The sequence below is a fragment of the Numida meleagris genome, chromosome 1 (genome assembly GCF_002078875.1).
Source record: "Numida meleagris isolate 19003 breed g44 Domestic line chromosome 1, NumMel1.0, whole genome shotgun sequence".
Classification (NCBI taxonomy): Eukaryota; Metazoa; Chordata; class Aves; order Galliformes; family Numididae; genus Numida; species Numida meleagris.
Genome location: NC_034409.1, coordinates 143,092,092 through 143,117,957, shown reverse-complemented (window position 1 = coordinate 143,117,957; position 25,866 = coordinate 143,092,092). Strand labels below are relative to the sequence as shown.

The following is a 25,866-nucleotide window of genomic DNA, read 5'->3' as shown; positions in this document are numbered from 1 at the left end:
TTCATTCCTCTTCTACTCTACTCCCCCACTCCACACACTTGGTGGTTCTTGCTGCAGTCTCATGAATCTTGTATGTGGTTCTGTTGTGCATATTTTTGTAAAAACCATGGGTGCAGCCATTTATATAACTTGTTTGCTTTGCCACCACGTGTGATGCCTGTTTTTCTTCAGTCTTCACACCTACTACTTGAAAAGTAGCCTAGTCTTTTTTTGGAGTATGCAGCACAGCAGAGTATTACTACTTGTGACTTTGAGCTGTGTGCAGTTTAACATTTACCCTTTTCCTAAAATTTCAGTCTTCTACATGTATTACTGAAAACCATTACTGACGCTTCTGAATTTGGATGGGTGGCTCTAAAGAGAGTATTTCCTCTTTTGCATTTATCCAGCTAAATCATCATCCTGACGAACTATCAGCTCAACAGGCTTTTTGGAGAGGCCCTCCTTCTTTTTCCCCCTTCTGTTTCCTTTTAATCATTTACAAGTATTTTCTCACCTCTTCGTACATTTTCAACTTCACCTCACTCTTCATTGATGCTGTGGGACAACACTGGTAGAATGTTTAATTAAGTGAATGTTCAATTCTTATACTGCATTATGCCGCAATTGAGTAGAATTATTTTTAAAAATACTCACTCTAAATGTACTAAATTAAATTGTACTAATTCTAAGACTAGATAAGTATCTTCTGAACACATTATTGCATGTCTGATTTGAAACTGAATTTTTGAGCAATTAGCATTTCATTACCTGTATTCATGCTAGTAGGAGCAAATTTTGTTATAGGTATTAATCACAGTGAAGTCCTTTTCGATAGTGTTACTAAGTAATAGAAGAGCCTTTGGATGCAGAGACGTGGAAGTCAGAACTGCGATCTGTTCCTGAAACTATGTGTGAGTGATTCTTACTCACATTACTAACAATCCTGACTTCCATTAAATCAAATGAATCTAAGCACAGAATGGTAATTATTTTGGCATGGGAAAGCTGAAAGTGTTTTCAGAGCTATTTTTATTGCTGCATTTTAAAACGTCAGTTATTCCAATCTTCCCCCTTTCTTTATTCATCTTGCATAAAAATAATCTGTCAACTGTTTCTGGGTGTTGTCTGCAAAGTGAAGTTTGTGTGTTCCTTTGAAGCTGAACAGAAGGAAACATCATGACCATGATTTCACCGTCTGCATATAGTATAGTCATTTATTAAAGATTGTTTGTAACGTCTAACCCTTTGATTTTCAAACCTGTTTATCTATAAAATATCCTAGGTATTTCATAGTCCTAAAATAGCTTATGTTCTGTATTTAAAACTCTTAGGTTTTGGTGTTGAACCATGTATTTGTATAAGTACATGAAAGCCAATTTAATGAAAGAAAAAATCAGATAAGGGCTGCTTTGTGTTAGAAAGAACTAACCAGAGGATCTTTCGTGAAGCCTTTTTGAAACAACCTTTGGCTTACCAGGGAACGGTTTTATTTTCTGGAAATGCGAACTTGTTTTCCCTGTAATTTTGTGAAGGCGGTTCTTTGGGGTTTCTTTTTCCTGGAGAAAAAGAGGGAGTGAGAAATGAGAAATCTGAAGAGAATGCTACCATCTTCATTTCTAAGGAAGAACAAATAAAAAGTAGCAGTTTCTAATGAAACAACGCAATCTAAAGGGCCAAATGATAAATTAATGGAAACTGGTTCTTGTATATTGTTTTGGAGACTGAGCACATTAGATTGAATTGTTTCCCAACCAGCATGCCTAATTATTGCGTCTGCCACATTCGTCTATTTAAATCATTCCCAACTTTTGGACTGCTGCCTAGAATATTATTGCAATACGTGTTTCAACTGGCTATTCCCTTGTCATGCACTACTTCATGAAGGAGGCTGATTTTATGTGGAAAAAGAAATAGAAGCAAGTATTGGTAGTATATTTAGAGTACTTGATAAGAAGCGATGATAGGTTTCATAATGTTGATGTGAACGAGCTGCATGTGAACTGATACTATATTTGTTTTGTCAGGTCAGTGATTTAAAAAGTGCCTTTGTGAAGTCACTTTTATGGGAGAGGACTGCTACGCCTGTGTTTTCAAAATACTGTCTTTGCCAGCTAGACGTTGCCTTGACCTTACCCGTGGCAGAAGATACCTCATCTGTCTTGATTTGCCAATTAATTGATGGGAAACTGAACTCACCATAAAAGCAAGAAAGAAGAATTATTACTGGGACATGAACAAATGAATGCATTGCTTTTCTTGTGTAATCGGAACCAGCAAGTGATCTGCAGCGAACTAATATTCCATCCAAGAGTGCCATTGCATTGAAGGACCTGTGCTTGAAACCGGTGCGTCAGTGATACAATCATCAGCAGAGCCACACGTTTTACAGACAGAAATGCTCCGGAGCATGATCTTTTTCAGCCAAAAGTCTACAAGCGGGACTTAATGATTGATGAGTGACTGCTCGCTGATAAACTTTCTCTGTTTATTCAGTGTTGTGTGAGTTGGACATCGTTAATTGTCCCCCACTTTTTTTTTTAATCTTTCTTTTAAATTGGAATTATTTTTTTTTTCTGGTGTTTTTTTTTTTTTTTCCCCTTCCCCTCATCAGTAGCTTTGGAAGTTTCCTTGGCATAATTCACTTGACGGCAATTCACAGATTCTAAATCGGCCTTTCATCATGGCTTTGAATGTTGCTCCTGTAAGAGATACAAAATGGCTAACGTTAGAAGTGTGCAGACAGTTTCAGAGGGGAACTTGTTCACGTTCTGATGAAGAATGCAAATTTGCACATCCCCCTAAAAGTTGCCAGGTTGAAAATGGAAGAGTTATTGCCTGCTTTGATTCCTTAAAGGTAAGGAAGAAAATTGCATGTGTAGCGTAGTTGCTGATATATTGTATTGAAAGCAAAAATTGAAATTGGATTACAGCTAATCAGAAAGTGATTATGTGGTTTGCTCTTGGTAAGGTGTATATTAATACAAATGTTATTTGTCTTTACTTTTATTTATTGAAGCTCCAAGAAGATTTCTTTCTAAGGATTTTTCTCTTCCAGTGTCAATATGTTGATTACAAAAATGTCATGTGACTGTGGGATACAGAGTTCCTTTCAGCTGGTGTGACGACTGTAGTTACATTTTATGAATTACCATTGCTTCACTGCAAATGAAAATACATGGTGGCAGAGTACTGGGCTATTATCAGTGTGCTAGTGAGTCAGATGTTACTGAAAAAAAAGAACATTTAAATCAACAAAAGTAAGAAAAGTCAATCCATTACTTCAATTTTGGCACAGCAGATTGTTTACCCTTAGTGTTGTAGACTCCAAGATAAATGAATAGCATTGCTCTTTATGTACATGTTGTTAGTACAGACAGCCATATAAGTTGAGAAGAGAGCGAAGGGATTCTCTCCTTTGGAGGAAATCTAGCACTTACACTGATGGGCCACGAGCTCTTTATGACCTCCTTATGACATCACGCATGCTTTAGAAAGCTATTTTAAAAGTTTTGCAAAAATATTTTGTTCTGCTGAAAAGGTTGTGAATAATCCCATGGGATTTGGGGAGTACACGATGTTTTTTGTGAAGATATGTTTGTATTCTCATGTAAACAGAAGGAAAAAATCCTTTTTTGTATGCGTGTAAATAATGACCAGGAAAAGTTAACCATTTGAAATTGTATTTTGAAAGGTTGGGCAATTATTTTGTCTTTTTGGTATGGGGGATGTGTTGGCCTGCTTTTTAAATTCAGCTCTGCAGATCAAAATTTCAGTTACTTACCAAGAGCTCTTACTATGACAATATCGGTATGAATGAGAAGAAAATTCTGTGTTATTTGAAAATATTTGTTTAGTGTCATTATACTTTAAAAAATTTTTAATTACAATACAAAATGTTCTACTAGTCATCTCTTTTTCTGAGTTTCCTGATTTTTTTTTTTTCCTCTTCTTTTGAAGACTCAGAAGAAGGTAACTTGACAGAAATATTTGTGAGGGGTTTATGTTCCATCTGTCCTGTAAACCAGAACAGCACCTTTGGAGTCATCACATCGAGTGCTATTAATGACCTTAATCCATGGATTACTGCACGATAAACTGCAGCAGCGTCTTTGTAGATGTTCTAGTATGTTGGTCACTTGCCAGTGGGTTGATTTCTTTTTCTTAAATGGACGGGCCAGCATCTGCAGCAAAGGGGCAACAAGTAGCTCTCAGAAAATAAGCAAGTCAGTAGAATTGTTTCTAATGCAATGTTTTACCCATTGATGATACTCAGGAAACATTTTACAGGCTGCCAAAGAAGTGTCATTTAAAGCAAAGGCTTTGTGTGTGTGTGTGTGTGTGTGTGTTTGTTTATGGAGCTGTAAGATTTTGAATTGGTCAGACCATAGCTTAATTCTTCATTTCTAACATCAAACCAGAATTTGTGTTTTATCCCTGTAGCCCTGGAAGCAGGGGATTAGTGTGAGAGGAGAACCAGTCTTACACTCTTCTGGTTCCCTGACCAAAGGAGTTTTTAAACAACGGAAGACTTGGCCGTGAAGCAAATCAGTGCCAAAGCAATAGTCTTAGTTTCAGCGTTTAGAAGTAGGGTTAGGGTTACAACCCTAGTAGCTGTATAAGAAAAGAAAACAAATCTGGGAAGAACTGGAGTTGGAATAAAGGAGGAATTGGTATTATGAAGCTGCACTGGCTACAATGGGCTTTGTTGCTCCCTTCATGACTGCCCTTGCTGGGCAGGAGGCCGGATGTGGGGTAAAGGGATCTGTTCATCCCGTAACGATGGGGCTGGCAGGGCGAGAGGCTGCTGCTGCATCTTCATGGCTAAAGCGTGCTTGTGCTGCCTGCTTGCCTGTCCTGACAGTGCAGGATGCCTGAGGCTCTAGCACCAGTTTTTCGAGCTGGAGGCTTTTGTGCTGGGATGATCACCACCCAAGAAATGGAACTTGTGTTGCAGCCAGAGTTAATAATGCAATGAGGGATCGCTGCGGATAAGTTGCTGACAACCAGCAACGTTGCACAATGGGAAGAAGTCCGAAACCATTTTAAAAACACGGTCAAAGCAAACAAGCGCATTTTGTCCTTGTGCAGTAGGGCGCCAGCTCTGATGGGCTGGCACTTCCAAACCTGGCATTGGTGGCCAAAGCCGAGCTGCCCTGCCCTGTCCCCTGCTCTGTAGCTCTGCCCCCGGGCAGCTGGCAGAAGGGAGCAGGCAGCCGTGCCTCCTGTGCTGTGTTTGTCAAGCTCATTTGATCAAATTGCCGGTAAAGATGGGATCAGAACGAGAAGCCCAATTGCGGCCTGAAGCCACAGAGGCAGAGGCTCAGGTTTCCTTCCACCGACTGCTGCAAGCTGGCTGATAATGTCTGCAGTCACTGATAATGTCTGCGCAGCTCAGCATCAGTCAGAACCCAAACTTCAGTACATGGAGGGCTTTCAGGAATTGCTGAGAGTGCGTGGCTTGGGGCTGTATCAGCAAGTATCCCACATCCGTTATCTGCATTATTCCAAAGGGTGTTTGTAAATTGATGCACGTATGGCAAGAATGTGTCCGGATAGCTCAATTTGTTTATACTGTTGGTGGATAGGCTTCTGTTTTTAGCCACATAAATCTATCTGATGGCGTGGCTTTCCGAAGTGCTGGCGGTAATCGTATGGCTTCGGAATCACGCTTTGGAATTCGACAGGCGGGATAACGTTTTATGTAAATAAACAGTCTAGAGTTACAGATAAAATCAGAATTTAATTAAAAAAAAACAGAAGCTGTTTTCTTTGCTGAACACTGAACCATACTTTAATGCGGGCAATTATTTAGAGTTTATTTGTATAATAGCCAGAGCTTTTTTTGCTGTCTTGGTTTGGTGTATCTGCTGTAAAAATAAATTACAGTGAGTAAGTTGAGTGTCTTTGGATAAATATCTTCCTACCCAGAGAAGAGGCAGGATTTTTTTAGTCTAAGATTGAGGTATGTATTACATTTATGTGGTGCCTAGTAGCTACAGCAGCTCTGTAAGAAATCAGTCAGACACAAGATGCAGCACTCAGGCTGTGGCTCTCCTTGAACCACAAATCATAAGGGTCCATGTTCAGAGAAGGAACATGCACCTTCCTGGATGCATTCTTCCTTCTGGTTATCTGGGACTGGAGGGGGAGCCGCATGGTGTCCGTACGTGGCAGCTGCGTAAGACTGATGAAGGACCTGCATGGAGCTACTGGAGAGTTTAGCAGAAGCCCACAGGGATGACGAGGGGACTGGAGCACGACGGAGCACTGTGACGAGAGGCCAAGGAAGCTTGGGAGAGCTCAGCCTGGAGTGGTGGCTCAGGGGGATCTTACCAATGGCTATAAATACCCAAACGGAGGGTGCAAAGACTACGGAGGCAGACTCTGTTCATTGTTGCCCAGTGCAAGGACAAGGGACCGTAGGCACAAACTGGAGCCCAGGAGGCTCCCTCTGAACACCAGGCGCACTGCTGCACTGTGCAGGTGCCAGAGCACTGGCACAGGCTGCCCAGAGGCTGTGGGGTCTCCTCCCTGGAGCACTCCAGAAGCCGCCTGGCCATGGGCCTGGGCACCCTGCTGCTCCTGGAGCAGGTGGCCTGTCACCTCAACAGTTCTGTGATTCTGTGACCAGAAGCATTTTCACTGTCTTTGCCAGTAGCCTCATGATTGGTCAAAAGTAGTAAAAGCTGGTGTTAAGAAAGGAAATAATCACAGCCAAGGGATGCTCAGCTCTGGGCTGCACCACATCCTTCTTTATCTCCCACCACTGTCTTGTGGTTGTGCAATACACCAGGCTGGGAAATTGACTGTGGTTAAAACAAAGTTGTTGTTGTTGCAGTTGCCGCTGACTGAAGGGAGTGACTGTGGGGACCAGCAGAGCTCTGCTGCTTCTGCCAGCGATCATGGCATGGCCTTAGGCCCAGGCTTCTGGAGTAACGGGATTGCATCAGAATCCAAGTTTTCCTGTATTAAACGGATTTATTTGTAGGTCTGCTGGTTCCAAGTAAAAGGTCAACAGAATGTAATGAATGTTGTTTGCTTTTAACTCGGAAAGGATTTTTGACTCTGAATACCTGTCCTAGTAATGCTTGGCTTTAAATGCAGAAAAATTTGCGACAACGGCCCCTCGGACTGATTGCAGTTTTTCAGATCCAAAATGCTCACTGTCTAGGCTCTGAATATCCTTCATCTGTGAAATGCTTCAGGCTAGACAGAAATAGCTCGGGACTAATGAGCCTGGTTCAATTGCAGGCCAGAAACTTGCTGATGCCAGCTCCTGCCACATGGGCTTCTGAGATAGGGTTTGGCGGTTTTTGTTTGGTGGAAGACAGAACCTGGCCTGACCTACAGAGAGCACTTTGGGGGTTAAGAGTGTAGGGGATCATTCCTGTTATTCCTGCAGGCACTGGTGCAGCAGTCAGTAGATAAGCACCCATTAACCCATCACAGATAGCGTTGCCTCCAGCATCGGACTGCTTCCAGCAGGAGCTCTCCACTGCTCTGCCAGCCAGTGTAGCACCTGAAATTGAAGCAAGCAAGTGGCTTCCACTAGTTTAACGCCAGGATGAAAGCGGCTCCCAGCTAATCCAGTTGCCTGTGGCTGACAGGGATTAAGGCGTATTTACATGAGGAAGCCCAGAGCCTTTGCCGGTGGACAGGAAAGCAGCGAGCTACTGAGGAAGCACTGCCAGTCAGAGCCTTGTCTGCTGCCTTAAACCATGCTGAAGCCTTCCTGGGGCTGTTGCTTCTCCTTACAAGCTCCTGTTTGGATTCTGCTGTGATTTTGGGTCTCGTGATGAGGCCTATTTAAGGGGGGGTTTCAATTTCAGAAACTCCTCTGTTTATGTTTTCGTACTTCTTGCTCAGTTCAAGTAGCTTAATTCTTCAAAAGTGAAGAACCTGGATATATAACACTTCATATATCACATGCAGAGTCCTCCAAGTTCAGCATCACAAGCGAGCAAACCTGTTTTCAAGACTGACTTGTCCTGCTAGTGGTAAAGAACAAAATCCTTTAAAAGGAACATTAATATATAATATAATCTCTAGGGGCAAGAACATGCAGGACTTTGCTGTATTAAAAAGAAAACAGAAACACACATTAAAATGAATAGTGATGCCTATGAGAGGAAGAGGGGAGAAGCTTGGCAGGTAAAAATATGTTCATGTGCGTTTCACCAGGAGCTGACTCTCGTGTTCTCAGGCAAGTCTAGCTTTTAAATTACAGTCTGAATTCTCTTGACTCAGATTTATACCCTTTCTGCCAGTCAACTACTAGAAGGATACACTGTCTAAGCTAGTATAGACAACAGAGGAGATATCTTAAAGATACTGTCACTGCAGATTTTATGGTGGTAACAAGAATATGAAAGCATCTTTATGGCTGGAGTTAGATTTTTTGTATTTTTTTCTAATCTATTTACTAGTGTCTAAATACATTGAACTGTTCTATTTACTGAGCCAGCAGACTAGTGTGAACTGTTCATTTGCATTTTCATGAAAGCCTTTTAAGAACATGCCTATCTAGTCTCATTTGGCAGTACAGAATAAAAGGTAATTGAAAGCTGTACACAGAGACCTGTTTACCAAGTTAAAAGAGTTCCAGGAAAAAAAGAAATTTTAGGAACATCCACTTTGTTGAAATATCTGAAACTGAAAAGAATCTGTTTAAGAAGGACTCCATTTTATTTAGAAAAAGGAGGGAAAATGTATTTTTAAACTGAGCAGGCTGTTTGTAAGGGAGTGATCTCAGGATGTGCCTGCTATAGCCATTTGCATTTCTGCAATTCTTTTAGGGATCTCTAAATGCTTTACAAATGTCAAGGAATCAGGATCTTATCACACGGTGGGGTAGATGATACCTGTTCTCACTTTGCAGTTGAGGCAGTCTGGACAGATTGTAGGTGCATGCCATAGGCAGAAGTGACCGGCTGGTTTTGTCTGTACCAGAGAGCATGTAAATGAGCATTCTTAGTGTTTTAACTGGCTGAATTTCTGCCCATCGCATAATTATGTGTTGTGACACTGTTCAAAGACAAGGTGAGTTCAAGGGCTGTGCCTACAGCTGGTGAGAACAAGGGAAGAGTGACTGAAATGAGCAAACTCATTTCTCCTGAGTGACAGCATTGTTTGTTCCTTCTGGGGCCATGAATTCAGCCAGCTTTGCTGCACGGTGACCTAATTCCAGTTGGATGGAATAGGTTTAGGGTCTGGGCACGTGAAATTTGCAGCCCAAAACTGTTCAGGTGAGAATTCAGAATCCTGGTCCCCTCTTCATGCATTATCCGTGTAAAAGGCAAAGCAATGAGTTCAGTCATGTCACTACTTACTATGCTTTTTAAAAGTAAAACCACAAGTGAACAAGTTACAGGCAGTCTGGCAGCACCTGGTAGAAGCTTTCCTGTCTCTGAATTGCAGAGAAGTGTGGGCATGAAGAGAAACTGTAAATCAAGGCCAATTTTAGCTTACTGAGAATTAACTCTCTGGGCTCCCTCTGTTCAGAATAGCCGTGGCCACCTTGGGTCAGACCAAAGCCTCGTTTAGTGATGCGGAAGGGCCTGTAGTGCATGTTTAGGAAGAGGCGTACAAGCATGTAATGGCCTCCTGGAGTGCACTTGTAGCTGCCACTGGTCTACTGCTCAGGGACTTTGAGAGCCAGATACGATCTGGTTGTACTTAATAGTTCTTGCTGAACATCTTTCCCCTGGATTTGTCCTGCTGCTTTTTGAACCACATATATCTTCAGCACACACAGCGCGCTGCAGCAAGGGCTTCCGCAACTTCATTACACAGAGCTGCAGCGAATCTGCCGTTCATTGCAAACCTCTTGGTTTCATTTGATACCTCCTAGTTCTTATACTGCAGCAGCAGAAGAGAACTTGCTAGGAATTATCCTCAGGATAAACGTGTTTTATTTTTTTCCCCCACCTTCTCTCTGGAAAGAGTATGCTTCTCTCCAGTGTATTCAAAGGAAGTCTTATGAGAGTAGATACGTTACTTAAAATCTTGTCCCTGAAAATATGGTTCCTGGGATGTGGAGGCCCTGCTTTTTTTTTTTTTTTTTTTTGAGCCCTGGGAATTTTGTGGCTCAGAATAAAGTTCAGATGTTGCATGTAATTATGTTGCCGTTTTTCCTAAGAGTGTAGGTATAGCTTCATGTTGTACCCAACCCATGAAGCTGAGAGCTGCTGCTGAAACAGATGGTTAAATGGTTGCAGCCGGTCCTATATTCTGTCACACCTAACTGCATTTTTTTGGTCTTCATTCAAGTAATCAGTCATTCATCCACGCGACTTGAGTTGATCCAAAGGAAAGGAAAAGAACTGCATTAAAATCTAGTGTAAATTAAGGTTCATTGGAGTTTAAGATAGGAAAATCTCTTTGTGAATGTACTCCTTATCTCTGAGTTCTGGGATTCACAGTTATTCCTGCCTTTTCAGTCATTTGTTCCTGTTTGTTTTCTGCAAAACCCTCTATTTTTATATTCCAGTTTTAATTCCTGTGCTCCTCCCAGCACCTGCAAGTTCTTTGACACCTTCTTTTTTCTGTTTGCCTCCCTCCCCTACGTTCACCTAGCTGTCTCCATGCAAGCTGTGCTGGCTTACCGAAAGGTTTGGTTAAAAACCAACAAGCTGAAGCACTACGCAGATACACGCATGAACTTGGCTGGACAATCATTCACTGCAGCAGGGGCCCTGTCCTTTGCTAGATTTTGCCCCTCTCTCAGAAAACGTTTCTCCTCTGCTTCAGAGCAAAGTCCGGAGGCACAACCCAGCCCTGCTGCTGCCTGTGGCACCCACAGGGCCTGTACAGGCCAAAGCCCAGGCCTGCATGAGTAGGGCTGAGGGCTGGTTGCTGCAGCACAGGGGCAGCCGCAGCAAGGCGGCTGGGATGGAGCAAGTCATGACCTGTTCCAGCACTTCTGCAGTGAGCGTTTTGCCCTCAAACTAGAGCTGTGAAAAGCATAGAGAAGCTGAACCAGTTCGCTACGTAGGCAGTGTTTCTGTCTTGTGGAAAGAACAGGTGTTTCCTTCAGGCCTTGTTTTGTTTCTTTGTTTGTCTCTCATAGCAACAGAACTGTGAGCATGAAGTTATCCAGACCATCACTATTACCCTGTGTTACCAGCAGAGCTGGTGAAGTCCAGCCCTTTGTTTTAATTTGTTATCAGTTGATATCAATTCCGTTGGGCTCCCCAGACTCTCCTTTGCTCTGAGGGTGTGGGAACCCCCTGGTCATTGTTGAGCTTTGCTGTGATCAGAGCAGAAGCCTTTCATGTTTGGGAGACCGGTCGCAACAGCTTGTGCCTCCTTGGGCCCGTTAAGGCCACCCGCATGAGCTAGTGGGTGTTTACTGGCGGCTTTCACTGTGGTAGAACTTGCTGAGCAGGTCCTGTGGCCTGGGGAGGAGAATTAGCAACAGAAGCAGTAAAGGTTGAAGGAAAAGGCACTTAAAGAACAGTAGCTGAAGGATGTAGTACAAATATATCTTCTTGTTCAGTGAATCGCATTTTCCTGAGGGACCTGCATTACTCTTTTTGTAGTTCCTGGGCACTGACCGTGCTGGGTTGAGTTAATTCCTGGAGCTTGCTGCTTCCAGAAGCCCCAGCAAAGGCTGACAAAGAATAGGTAGTTTGCCATACCCCCTTTATCTCAGGTGCAGCTGCCGCTCAGTTTTCAGTCTCAGTCTGCATGACAAGGAGCATCTAGGCAGGCTGGTGAGAGCTGTGGGAAACACTGTGTGGAAGGGCAGATGTTCTTTAGATTCTCATGCTCTTGGGGGTCCTTCATATACCCACTAATTCTCTGTGCAGTTATTGTTGCTCCACCAACCCGTGCTCCCCTAAGCTTTATAATAACTGGTCTGTGGGTGTAGCAAAGGCATAATTCAATCAGTCTCTGACTCATCCCATCACTAAGATTTTGAACACAGGAGCAATTGCTTGCTGCCCACTCCTCACCCACGCTCCTTATTAACTCAGGTCACTGTTCCTACAGGCTTGCTCTCTCCAGGTCTTCCCACCTACTCTTTTTTTTTTTTTTTCTGGCAGGTGGTCCTTTCTTTCCAGGCTTGGTTTTTTTTTTTGGTTTTTTTTTGTTGTTGTTGTTGTGGATTTTTTTCCTCTTGGCCCAGTGTATGCAGCTTTCTCTCAGCTCAGGCATCAGCTGTTCTTCCCAAGCTGTTATACTTGGAGTGCATCATCAGTACATAATACAGGGTTGTGCTCAGGTGCAGGGAGCTTCCTGATGTAGCAACCTGGTAGAGTCCAGATTCATGTTCCTATTAGAGACATCCACAAGACTGGAAAGATAAGTTTAATAGCAAAAGATCAGACAAGACTTGATTTATCTGCAAGACCACTTGACAGCCATCCTGCTCTCCAAACTCACATCTCGCACAAAGACTGACACCTTGTTTCTGAGGGGGTGGATTGAATTGGAGACTCACTGCAAAAAAAAAAAGGAAAGCTGTTATCATTTTGGAGATGTTAGAACACAGTGTTGAAAGGCTGGTGTGAGGTATCAGTCCCACAACTAAGATTCAAGAGGAAATCATTGATGTCTGCTTTCTTCAACAGCAATATGTTGTTTCTGGTGGCTGAGAGCATACTGTACCACCTGGATTAGATTCCTGCAAGGTCTTGGACAAAGCAAGAAAAAAAAAATAGTGGTGAAAAGAAACAGTCTTCTCATCCACTTTGTCCATGAGCCATAGGGCTAGGTGTTGTGAACAGTTTCCTCAAAGTCTGAACGCCGCAGTGCTTAAAAAGGCAAATCATTGAGCAGTAAAGAGAAAGAAGTAGATGTCCAGTGGAAAACAGCATGATGCATGACAGAGGTAGCTGCATCACTGAAGCACCAGTGGCTCAACATGCCAGTGGGGCCATCCTGCTTCCTGCTGGCAGCTGTGAACGTACAAACTCATGCACTGCTATACACTGATACTCCGTGCAGTGCCATGCTGCTAACTGAAAAATGACTTTGTGGTGTCACTATATTGGAGTTACGCCCTTTTTCATGAGGCATTGCAAGTTTTCAGACCTTACTTCCTCTCGGATTCAAGTGGCTTATATGAGAGGGAATCCGTGTACGCTGTCGTTGCAGCTGGATGGATGGCTTGGGCTAGCAGCCCATCAGCTGTGCTGTTCCTGCCTCACCTCCATGTGCCATAGACCAGACAGCTTCTGAACTATGCGAAACACTAATTTATTTACTTTTATTTGAAATTCAAATGGGGCCTCGAGTTGAGCATTCTGCAAAGATACATTTCTTAATAGGTTCGTGTACTGTTTTTTGTGTTGTCTTACTGAGTGTCAGTCTGGTGGCAACTGTGAAGATAAATAATGGCCAGAAGAACTGCTTGGCTAAGCTGCACATGGAGCTGCTAGAACCTCCTCTGTTGGTTCAAAGCCAGCCAAAACTGAAAACCCAGCATGTCAGACACTAGACTAAGCCACAGTGGCTGCTCTTGAACCATTCCCTGGCACACACCCTCAGCCAGGTTCACAAAATTTCACAAAAGCAGCTTTCCTAGCTAGATGTGAATTCTAAGAGACATATAATGCCTTTCATTCTAAGATCACTTTCTAGATTAGGCCATAGATATAAAATTAATGCATACTTATTTGCAATGGGAAGGGCCTAGACCTTTGGGTTTGATTTTTTGGCCACAACAGGGGAACCTCATGCCACTTGAGATGCCCTAGAGTGTTCTTGATGGCTTTCCAGTGACATGTCAGAGGAGTGTGTCATATATGCTGGCACTGTGCAGAAGTCTGGGGTGTCCCAGGGTGCTCCAAATGGTTCTGCTGGCTTCTCTATGGCAACTGACTGAAACCCTTCTCAGGAGGCAGCATTAGCTGCTCTATTAACTTGAGACTGCGATGCTGACTGCCTTGAGTAAAAAGATGGACAGTGCATTTGTCTCGGTGATGACCTGTCTGAAAGGAAAATTGGAGTGTAGGCTAAGCCCAGAAAAAAATGTGATCTGTAGCAGAAGAATGCTGGCAGATAGAGCAAGCAGGGGAGGAAAATTTTCAGCATGTACTTTACAGTTCACCATTAGTAATGCTATCAGCTAATTTAAACTCATTAACTTGAAATAAATGCAACCCATGTAACTAGGCTCTTCTGCTATCTATGACAAGAAGGAAAATCTTTCTAGGCACAGGGAGGTTATGACAGTGAACTTGGTCTATTTAAAATTTAAGATGGGCAATCTTTTGCAAATTTAAATTGACTTCTCCTTAATGAAGATTTTAAAACTAGAAATTAACTAGGACATGGTCTATGCATTTGAAAAACCAAGAAAGTTTGAAAAAGCAAACCCCACTCCCTGGGAGCATAATTCTCCATCACTTCACATTTATCACAGATGTGACCATGTGTCAAGTACCATCAGATGTAGCAACACATAGCTGACTTGTAATACAAAACAAGAGAAACTACTTGCTTTATGAAGATGGTTTGCCTAAGTTAGGGGTTTTTCATAATGTCACGAAAATGCATAGTACTCCCTAAAATGCATCTTACCTTACCTTTGTGCTTCATAGTGCTAGTCAGTATGATGTATGCCAGTGTTACTAAAAATGAAGACATGGGATTTTCATGTGCAGAGATGGAGGTTTGTGGGTGTAGATGTGGAGATGTGGCATCTGTGTGCATCTGTAAAGTTCAGTATTTGTATGAAGGTGATCTTGTGCTGTGTGCTGAATGTGTTTATACTGTTGAAGTTCCAGCCTGCAACAGTCTTCAGTATAAATCAATACAAACATTAAATTGCTGCAAAACACTCATTACTTCACTGAGAGCAGCGTTGGCTGATTAGTATGCATGAACCGGTCTGTGTTAGAAGTGCAGGGAAACTCTGCGGTTCCCTTTCTTTAATTGAACCTTCTGGCTATAATTGTTTGTAGCCTGGATTCTTGAGGAAATGAGGCTTATGCAATCAAACTGCCTCTCTTTCCCTCCTCCCCCTTCACTTTTGAACCCACTGGCCAAATTCAGCCGAGTTTGACAAAGAGATTGTAGTCTCAAGGATAATTAAGTTCCTACAAGTTTTGTGAAAATAGGGAGCCAAATAGAAGGAGGAAGAAAGAAAGAGAGACTACAGACCCTCCCAAATTAAAGAACAGGTGCTGGTGGGAGCTTACTTCTTGTTCCCAGAGAGTACAGGAGACTCTTGAAACTCAGCTAACCACAGGGAAGTCAGGTTTAGGGATTTGCAGTCAAACATGTAAAATCCCCACCTTGGTTTGTTCCAGTGCTCTCAGAGCTGTCTGTTTAAGGATACTGGCAGTCTTTTTACTGAGAAGCAGCTGTTGCAGAGGACTGCTTGCAGTCATTCCTTCTAATCTTTAGCCTCAACTTACTTTTCAAGTGTAGTTCTCATGGTATTTTCCTTTCTTGACCTTTTCAAATATCAGCTTTATCTTATTGAGTCATCGGGACTTGCCGTTACTTCTTATTCTTCAGCAAGAGGGAAATTTCCATCAGGAGTGCAGGCTTAGGTCTTATTTTAGATGGGTGTACGAGGCAATGGGAGGACCCTGGATGGTAGGTGGGGGTCAGCATCAGCGCACCCTTCTGAAGCTGGCTATTGTGCAGGAAGCGCAAATTCATTAAAGGCAACAAGAGAGAGCAAAATAAGGTGCAGCTCTATAGAACTTCATGGTTAGAGCCCTTCTGGAAGGAGGGGGTTTGCAGTGACCATCTCTATTGCTTGATCTCTTTGTGCAGTTTTACTTTAGGCAGCCACTGGATGCCAAAAAAAAGGAAATGTCCTAGGAGCAGAGGTGACAGTGCTTCATAGAAGAACCAGATGCCATTTTGTCCTGAGCTCTTAGCATCTGATTTTAAGATCCCCGCATCTTTTCCTGTGTCCCAGAACAGGAATAAGCTGGTCTTTGGCATTACTTAGGACTGGCCTAAGAACTATTGTTGTATCTTTTTTCTTCCTTCAAACTTGATATTTTTGCAATGCAGCTAAGTGCTTACTGTTCCATGCGCAGATGGTCTTTTAAGCAAGTACTATTATAAAAAATACATTTAGCCAGCTTTCCCTGAAGCACCAACAATAGTATAAGCAGGTTTTCCTTTATTGGATATTTCAGCATGCCAGCTGTTACGATATGTGTAATGTGTTTAATGAGCAAGGGAGTTTATTATTAGTTATTTGAGTATGGCTCTTCTTTCTATATAGTTATTTGCCTTTCAACCCTGGATGTTGCAAAAAGATCTGCTGTGATCTGAGTCAGTGGTGTCACGGTGTGCTTTGATTTGGTGATGCACATGAAAATTGGGGGTGTGAAAGTAGGCAGCAGGTTTGTTATGTGAAATGAGAAATGCTGTCACTAGCTAATGAGGTAGCAAGTTAATTCATAAAATATACGTGGCCAGATTCTGTTTAGTGTGTTTACGTATTGGTGTAGACTTGGAAATATCAAATGGAAAGGTGGTGCAACAAGTTAATAAATATGTTGCTTCTTTAGAGGCTGTAGAGAATTGATGGCAAATTGATTTTTAGCTCAGTTCAACAGAAGTTAATTAAGTGATCTACCTAGCATGTTTTGTTGATCCCAGCATGCTTGTGACTGCAGACGGCTTTATCACCTGAGATGAGATCTGAGCAGAGCAGCCCAGAGGAGGAGCGACACGGCCAGAGTGGTTCTGCCCCAGCTCAGGCTGTGCTGAGCCCTGACCCTGGTGTGCTGCATCGCTGCTTGTGCCATGAGGGTACACAGAGGGGACAGCACCTTGTGCAAAACACTGCTGATTTTTCAGCAGCATTTGTAAGAATAATGGAAGTATGTAGCCAGGGGAAAGCTGTGGGCAGAACTGTGTGCTGCTGTTGCATGAGGAGTGGAAGGACTTTCCCCTAAACTAATTGCTTTTTGTTTTGAGGGTAAGAACTAGCAGACATGGGGAGCACAGGAATGCTGAAGTTGTTAAGGGGATGTTGTGACACTACTGCATGTTCTCTGGCTCAGGTGCTTAATTCAGACCAACTGGGAGAACAGCATTATGCAAAATAAAAATTTGCTGTTCAGACAAAGAAAAATTAAAACAGACCTGAAATGATTTGAAGGCAGGGCTGAAGCTTTCTGGTGTGGCACCTGCAGGATCACTACAAAAACTGATTACTTTGACATGTACTGCAATATGACTTTGCATTTTTATGTGCATACTGAATGCAGTTAAGACCCCGGTTTAAATAGATATCCATAATTAATCAGTATAAATGCAGTAACTTTAACATTTTATTTGATTATAAATTCCTAAAGTGATTTCTTTTTCTGTTTTCTTTATACAGCAGCGTATGTCTGATGATGCATCGCAGACCTCTGTTAATCTGTGTGAGATTTACAGTATTTGAAAGCATTTTCTTAGTTACCGATCTGCTATCGGTATGGCCATGTTTTACACTGATCTTAAAATTAGTGAGTGGGGAATCAGAATCTTTTTAAGATATCAATCTTTAAGTAAACGTCTGTGTACAAAATATGTGTCTGCCTTTTTTAAGCTGGAATAGGGACAGTCTTGGATCTACAATTCACAGGAGCCACTCACTCCATAGCAGATCTCTTCTGGATAACAGATAACCTTGAGTGTTATAAGATGTTTCTTTAAATGGCAGCTTTTGACGTGATGTGCTGTTATTTGACGCAAATTGTTTAATACCTTTGTGCCTTTGTAAAAGAGATGTAGCTGTGTTGATTTTTTTACTTACCTCTTTGTCTTTTAGAAGTAGGCATAAATAAGCTGTTCAAGGTTAGAAGGAAGCGATAATAATAATGGACATAGCTGGAAAAACCACAGACTTTTTTGTTCACATAAGAGGCATTGCAAGTACAGAGTCATACTTATAAATAAAGTCTTGGAAGTACGGATCACACCTGTGAATAATCACTGGTCAAAACATTTTGAAATATCGAGAAGCAGTTACATCTGTAGTGCAACTTATTGCTCACATGGGAGTCTGTGGATGCATAGAACTCCTAGATAGATAGATACACACACATGGAGAACATCTAGCATGTTCTGTGCATTAGGGTTGATAGATCTAGAACGCGTGAGTCACCCCTGAAGCCCAGTAGCAGTTTACCTGTGGGTTCCTGATGCCCCCAAAGACCAGTAAATTAGTTTGAAGCAATAGAATTAAGAGGAATTAAGAGCACTGGTGGTTGCTTCTGTAGCTCAGAGAAGAGGTTCATGCCCAAAACCACAGAGGGACCTTTGTCTGCCTCTGTGTGGTGGTTGAAGTGGAAGCTGGGATGCTGATGCTGAGGTAGAACATCCCCTAGACGTGGTACCAAAGGTCTTTCCCTTTTGAGTGGTTGACCTGGGTGTTTAGATTGAGGCTCCCCAAAATGTAGGCAGGCTGCCTGTGGTGCCCCTGGTGCAAGGGGCATTGCCCAGCAGCCCCACAGCCGTGCTGACAGCCCAGTGCTGTGCAAATGGCCACATACCCCGACTTGCTCTGCAAGAGGCTCCCACAGGGAGCTGTTTCCAGCTTTTTCAAAAGCATGGCACGCTAGAGAATCTCAAAACCTGTCAAGCATGCTGTATTTTTGTTTTCATATTAGGGTATCTGCTGAAGCTTGATGTAATCTTGTCTTAGCTTCTGAGTGGTGAAGTGTAATCCTTTGTTGAGCTTTCCTATAGCTGTAAATACTGTCACTTGAAAGACAGAGAGTAACATTTGAGTGGGCTCTTTCCTTGCCTTTTTTAATCTTTACCTGCAGTGCGGCTCTTCAGTGTGAAATCAGAGGCTCAAAAATCCATTAAGGTAGATGGTTTCTTTATTTTTTTAAGAGAGATATCAACTACTGTGGTATAACATTCAATTTACCTGGCCTCACCTGCTTCTCAGCCAAGGTTTTCCCTCAAGCATCCTGCTACAACGTTTCCTGACCAGTGCATTGCTTACCTCTCTATTGAGCAGGGGCTCCTGCTTCTGGATCCCTGACGCCATTCCCTCAAATACTTTCTGTAATACTGACAGGTTAGAAATACAGCTTTCATGGAGATGTGTAAGTCAGACATTCCTGTGCCACTTTTTATCATTGACAACAATGTTGCCTCTTCAGTACATCAGTCACTGATGTACTAAAAATGGGGGGGGGTTGGAGGGCATTTTTCTGCTTCCGTCACAAGATTTTCCTATAACTTCTCAGTATGCCTTCTTCTCATTTCCAGTGTGGATTTACTTACTCCCTTATTGACCTCTGTTTAATTGAATGCTCCTGTTATTTTGTATCTTAAGCAATTGCATTGCCCCTTCCCATTATCCCTCCCATCATCCCAGCTCCTCTGAGGACATTCACTGCAGACAGTCAAATCCCTCTTCGGACCTTGCTTTACTAAGCCAAAAAAACGCTATGCTCTATTTCTCCGCTTGTAAGACAGTCTTTCCTTTCCTTGAGTCACCTTGGCAGTCCTCACCTCTGCCTGCTCCAGACCAAATTCATCTTTTCTTGAATGCTGGTGTCCAGAAACACACACAGCATTGCAAGTGGAGGTTCACCATGAGAGAAAAAGTCATCGTCACATTTCGTTAGCTTAGCTGGAGCTTCTGAAAAACACAGATGTGGTGTCCTGGAGAGATGAGGCTTAACAATGTAATCAAAGCAGTTGTTTTCTGCATCTGTGACTTTATAGCCCCTCCAGCCTATGTCCCCACAGATGACTGCTCCTGGGACTGATCTTGTGTCCAACTAAGCCCGTAATAAACCTCCAATTGATTTCATGGGGCATTTCACTGTCCCCAAATTTTCTGCACCTTTGTAAATTTGGCCCTCTTTGCATGTTTCTAGCATGCAGACTAAATCGTTGTTTCACTACCTGGGGAATTAAGTGGAACAGGCTTCCCCTCCATCTGATGCACGTACTTTATGGAGCACTCTTTTAAAAAAATCCATTCATTTAAATAGCTTGAGGGCTCTCAGCTGTGATATCACGATGTAAACACCTAGCTGTATATTTCTGCAAGGACCATTTCCCAAGAGAAAAGCCATTAACACTCACAGTCAAAGGTTCTTAAAAAGTATCTGGTCAGTGATGTGCACATCACAGCAGTGTGCATACACTGTTTCTGTGAACAGCAAGTGAGATTCTGCTTTTCTCTTGCTCCTGTGGGCAAAAAAGGAAGGAAAGGGAAAGATTTATCTTCTGTTCAATTATCTTTTTATTTTCAAAGGAATGCTTCATGCTTTTGCAAAGGGTGTGTGTGTCAGACTTTGTTTTCTTTAGGTTTTTTTTTTCCCCCCTTCTGTCAAAATTCCATCTCTGTTTTCCATCAAGGATATGTGAAAACTATTTTCAATATATATCATTAAATGGTTTCCTTGTTCTTATACTACTCCCTAGGCATCTGCTGCTGACTGCTTTTGGAAACAGGATACTGGGCTGGATGGACTTTGGTCTAACACAGTGCAGCTGTTTTATTTTCTTAAACGCTGAATCATTTGTCAGAAAAAGTGATTTTTATTTATTTACTTCTATGCAGCTGCAGTGGCTCTCAAGAATTGGAGTCTGCGGTTTGTTATTGAGAATATAAAAGACAAATTCAGAGGTGTACAACAGCTCATCTAGGTAATTACCCAAGTGTTTCTAATCGTATCCTTCTGCAGAGTGCAGTCAGTCACCGTGTGTTGCAATGAAGTGTGCAACTTGCAGAAAGCCTGCATGTTTGAGGAGAACAGCCAGAGGAGGGAAACATCCCAGGTTGCACTGCAGAGGGAGAGGTGCCAGATGGGAACCAGAGACTTGGTAGCTGTTGTTGCCACTGCTCAGGAAAGCAAACGAGGGAGAACTGGGGGATTTTCCAAAATCCATAAATATCCTAAACTGTAGCTGTTAAGTGTTTTAGTAGATCGTCAGCAAAACTTTAAGAGACCAACTACAACCCTTCATACATTCTTTTTGAAATTTCTATATTTTAACAGTAGTTGATGTCAATCCATGACTATTTTATTCCTTTTAATATATAACAGCAACAAAAACAACACAGAATTTTTTATTATGTTTTTCTAAGGCGTAGACGTAGAAATACGGAATCTCTTGCCTTATAATGCCCATTTTTTTGTTTTCCTACTTCAGATGCCCCTGAAGTCATGCTGTGGCATGTTGCAGGAAGCCCAGACACTGGGCTTAGGAAGATAGTTTTATACCGTTCACTTTGTGCTGAAGTCTTTTAAGATTCCTGGACATTCATCTTATCTATCTGCCTATGTGGTCATTTGTTTTCTTGGGATTAGAATTTGAATTCACAGAATTTTCAACCAAATTCTACATCTGGACGTCAGCTAGACTTTTAATTTACTTTTACTGTACTTCTAACCATTTAGTTATCAGATCTGATTATACAATTAAGTGCACTGTCATCTGATTGAATTACTTTCTCCACAGTTAGTGTTTCTCACGCACTGCTTTCTGAATTTTTACCATCTAACTGTACAATCTTGTTTATACTTTTAAAAGGAGCTAGAAAGTTCGAAAACCTTGACCCATTTTTTTTGAAATTTTAAGTTGGCAGAGCGTTTACAGCTACTGGGCTTTGTTGACTTGTTGCTCAGGAGTTAGTTAAAGTTGGCTGAATATCTGTCCTAAATATTTTCTAGCAGCGGTCCTTGGAACACCAGTTTTCCTTTCTCCAGTGATGGTGAACTAGCCAACAAGCAATATATTTTTTATCTGTCTCCACTCTCCTTGAAGGACTTTGATCTTAAGGAATGCTAGCATGTGTGTTTGCTTTAGCTTTAAACAAAGAAAAATTTAAACTTCTAGAACAGCTGAAGAGATGTATGAGTATTAGTGTTTGCCCTTAATCTATTAGTGAACGTGAGCAAAAAATAAAGATTTGATGCAGTTTGCTTTGTATATAAATTACCTTGTCAAATGGAAGATGGTATTTATCTGAAGAGCATTAAATAGGTCCTTATTTGTAGCTAATTATTTAAACACACAAGCTCAGGCTGGCCCGCCCCATGATTTGTGACGTCTGCCAGTGCTAAGGTGAAGGGGATTGGGTTGAGTTGGGGTCTTTGCTATCTTTTCTATTAGGACCTTGGAGATGGACGCTGAGTTTCAGGCAGCATCAACAATCCCAGACCTAATGGTGCAGCTGCTTTGAGAAGAGGAAATGGAAACTGGAGGCACTAAGTATTGCTGTGGTGTGGCAGCCAGTAGCTTTGGCTCTCAAGCATCCCTTGTAGACATTTCATTGCTTGGATCGATGAGCCGTGGTGTCTACTTGGGCCCTGCATAGGCAGATAAATGTCCCAAAATGAATTTCTCATTGCCAGACAAACAAATGCTCAACTACCCTTAGTCCTTTACCAGCATTAAGGATCTTATGGGGCTTTTTAGACCGTTGGAGAGCATGGATAACCATCACATTTCTGTCATAACAAGGCTGTTGTTGTCTTCTTAGCTGCAGTCAGAGAGATCAGAAAAACATTTCATCATTAATCTAGGGTCTAGTGTTTGCATGAGTTTGTTTTTAATAGCAGCCATAAAAGGTAGATTAAAGCACGAGAGCCATGTTTTTAGAGGTCTTCATAGGTACATGATAAATTGACAGACAGCTGTTTGATGATATGTGACATGTTGTCTGGTACTCAAGTAGCATAACATTTCCTGACTGCAGTCCAGCATGGTTTATATAGGATTCTGTTCTGATATCACTTACTTGCTCATAGCAAATTGAATATATTAAAATGTATCTGAGATTGTTCTGCTTTACTCTGAGAGACCTTCAATTCCTCATTAATTCTAGTAGTCCATGAGGAGTTAACAACTCTCTAAGGCTTCTATTTCTCAAGAGCCGTATTTAATTACCTGGTGATTGGCCTTTATTTTGGGGTTTTCTTTGGCAAATGCTGAGAAAAATCCTTTGTATCAGACTTCGTGGTGTTTTTGTATTGTTTCGCTATTGCCTCCAAACTGGTCATTCCACTTGTCAAACTGGGTTGGCTTTTGCAATCTCTTTTGTTGTGGGATTCTTCTTTGCTTTCCCCAGTGCATTCCAGAAATGGTTTGCTTGCAGGCAATGCTATTTTTAAGCTTGTTTCATTTTTGTTTGATGTTTAGAAAGGTTGTTCATCATTCATAACTTTTCTTTGGCTTTGCTGTGATATGCTAATCAAATGATCCTTAACTAGTTAAAACTGAACACTTATTTGTTAAATGCAGCTGGCCAAGGAAGTCCTTCAGGCATGCATCCCCATGTTTTGCTGTCTCTGCTTCATTGTTCTCAGGATTACAGCATGGGAAAACTAATAAAGTGTGGTCTGCAGCGTGGTGGGTGGCTGCGCATATTATGAACCTTCTATTGAGACCTTAGAACCTTTAAAATTAGGAACGTTTCTTCTTCCCAAGGCAGAGTTGATATTTAAAGCTAAGTTGGTATTCTCTGTTCACTGAAACTTTGAGTCTGGGACTAACATTCCTGAGAAGAACTCAGATAAATACTTACCGATAAAACATGGGTTTTGGTGTGGGATGTTAAAGTAAAATACATTAAAAGCCCAGTGACATCTATTGGAGGAGACAATTTCTTTAAAAATGTTAACAGCACTGCTGTATTCTTAATGTCAATTTAAAATTCATCAAAAGACAGTTTCCCCATTGGCAATTTGTTCCTTTCTACTGAAGTTACTTGCCTAGGAGAATGTGATTAGTTACTGTATTCCACTTGCCTTGCTGTAGGAAAGCAAGATACCTCTAATCAGTCTGCTACAAAGTGTCTAAGTAGCTACAAAAACAAGTAAAGCTTAATAATTGTAAAGTGTCAGAGTGCCTGGGGTGCATCTCCAAAGCAATCTCCGCATCAACGGTCACATCTGTAAAGGTATGGAGACACTCAAAAGAATCTTGCTTTACATATGTAGCTGCTCTGTCTACATACAAGGGCTGCTCTGAAAGTAATGCCTCCTATTTTATTATGTTGGCCCACAGCATCAGAGGCAGATGGTGGTGGTATTGGAATATAGGTTGAACCTTCCCACCAATATCCCATTACTCTTTTTTGCTGTGTGACAGATGGCAGCAGAGGGGCAGTCTGACAGAGCGGCATCTGACAAGGAAGTGCGTATGAAGCAAAGGGTTGTCACTGAATTCCTCAATGCGGAAAATTGGTGCCCACTGACATTCATCGACGCTTGCTGAACAGTTCTGGAGAGCAACGAGTGGATGTGAGCACAGTGAGGCAGTGGGTGCTGAGTTTCAGCAGCGGCAACAGCAACAGTGGATCACATCCACTGGTGCAGATTTTGACAAGTGGCATGCAAGTTCTTGTTCGTTGCTGGCAAAAATGTACAGCTAATGGTGTGACTGTGTTGAAAAAGGGTGTGTTGTAGCTGAGACGTTGCTCTATCAAAGAGTGTTATTGTGCCCTGTATCTGCTGTAGTTTCCATGGAAAAAAACAGAAGGCATTACTTTCAGAGTGAACTATGTATAATCCACATATCCTTTAGTATGTGACATGCCTAACAGATGAGATGAGTGCAGTCCTTCCAAACACCCACATCTTTTCTCTGTGTGCTTGCTATCTATTTGTCAGCAGTTGGGAACAGAGCTTTACCCTTTCTGTATGAATATGCTCCTTCTGGCTCATAGGTCTTCCAGAAGGTCCCTAATGAGTGTTACGTTTCTGTACTGTGTTTGTGGATATCATGACACTTAGCTCTATAAATCAACTTATGTGTCATCACAACTGGCTTGAAGATGTGAAAATATATGTGAAAGTTGATTTTTCTTTTTACTTTCGTTGTTTTATTACTGAGTACTGTAACATAAGGGTTTAATATCCTGAGGAATGAGATTTTGTAGGCTGCCTTGTAAATGACTGGTAGTTGGTAAATGACTGCTTGTATCAAGAGCTGTATCTTCTGAGCATGCTTTTACATTGCACTGGTTGAAGAAAGCCTGACTACTGTCTTTGTCTTAACATGGCAGGATAACTAGTAGTGCTACATATGCTGCCCTTCCTACAGTCACTATTTGTTAAGAGAGTTGTCTCTGTGCTGTGCAGAAGACCCACAGTGGGTGTTGCTGGGTGCAACAGGCTGGTTAAAACCTTTTCTTTTTTTGATATGTTAGCGTTAAATTCATGGAATTGTCCAAACTCCCTTACGCCTTCTCTCCACCCAGACACTGAATCCCTGGTGATTAAACAAGGGAGGTGGTTAAACCCTGTCTAGCTTCTGGTTAATGATCTCATATTTTGACTATTTCCCCTGATGAATGGTACTCATCCATCACAGTTTTTCTTCACCAGAAAGCAGCGGGATGGGAAAAAAAACACTGATTTGGCCACCTAAAATACTTCTTTTGCAGACCGTTTGCAATTACAAAGGCTTTGTGAAAATTCTGAATCGTGATTGTTTCAACTGTGATTAACATTTCATACCATACTACATTTTAACTTGGATGCAATTCAGATCAAAATTGAAGTGCCATAGTGATTTTAATCATTTTTTGATGTGCGTATCAGACAAATAAAAATAGAATACAGGAACAAGTACTTCATGTTTCCTGGCTCTGAAAGAACCACTCTTGTGAAAAGCATGAGATCACTGTGTATTTTTTTTCCATAAAACTTTGTTTTGATTTGTGGAGGTTTAGTTTAGAATGTTCTTCAGTCTTTTGACATTTATAAAGAGTATTTAAACGGAGGTCCTTTCTGACCGCAGTGTAGCTGTGGTGAATGGTTCTCTAGCAAATGAGAAAAACATGGTTTGGCCACGCCACTAGGCCGGGTAGTGACAGATAACTTGTCACATGCTCTGTACAGTTTCACAGCCTTGGTTGTCTTCCTCATCCAGAGAGGAAAGTTTTCCTGTCTTTGGTTCTCCCCACTCCTGCTCAAGAGCAGAGAAGGAGGT

At 41.9% G+C, this 25,866-nt stretch overlaps 1 protein-coding gene across 7 annotated transcripts in view; it reads left to right on the top strand.

The window, feature by feature from the left end:
- MBNL2 (muscleblind like splicing regulator 2) overlaps nucleotides 1–25,866 on the top strand; it is a 107,118-nt gene that overhangs the window by 33,497 nt on the left and 47,755 nt on the right. For 6 of the 7 annotated variants that reach the window (XM_021416409.1, XM_021416435.1, XM_021416444.1 and 3 more), the window contains exon 2: nucleotides 2,007–2,836. The exons of the other annotated variant lie outside the window; for it this stretch is intronic. In XM_021416409.1, coding sequence (XP_021272084.1) covers nucleotides 2,663–2,836 — 174 coding nt within the window. In that variant the 5' untranslated portion in view covers nucleotides 2,007–2,662. The remainder of the gene's footprint in view (nucleotides 1–2,006; nucleotides 2,837–25,866) is intronic. 7 annotated transcript variants of the gene reach the window in all.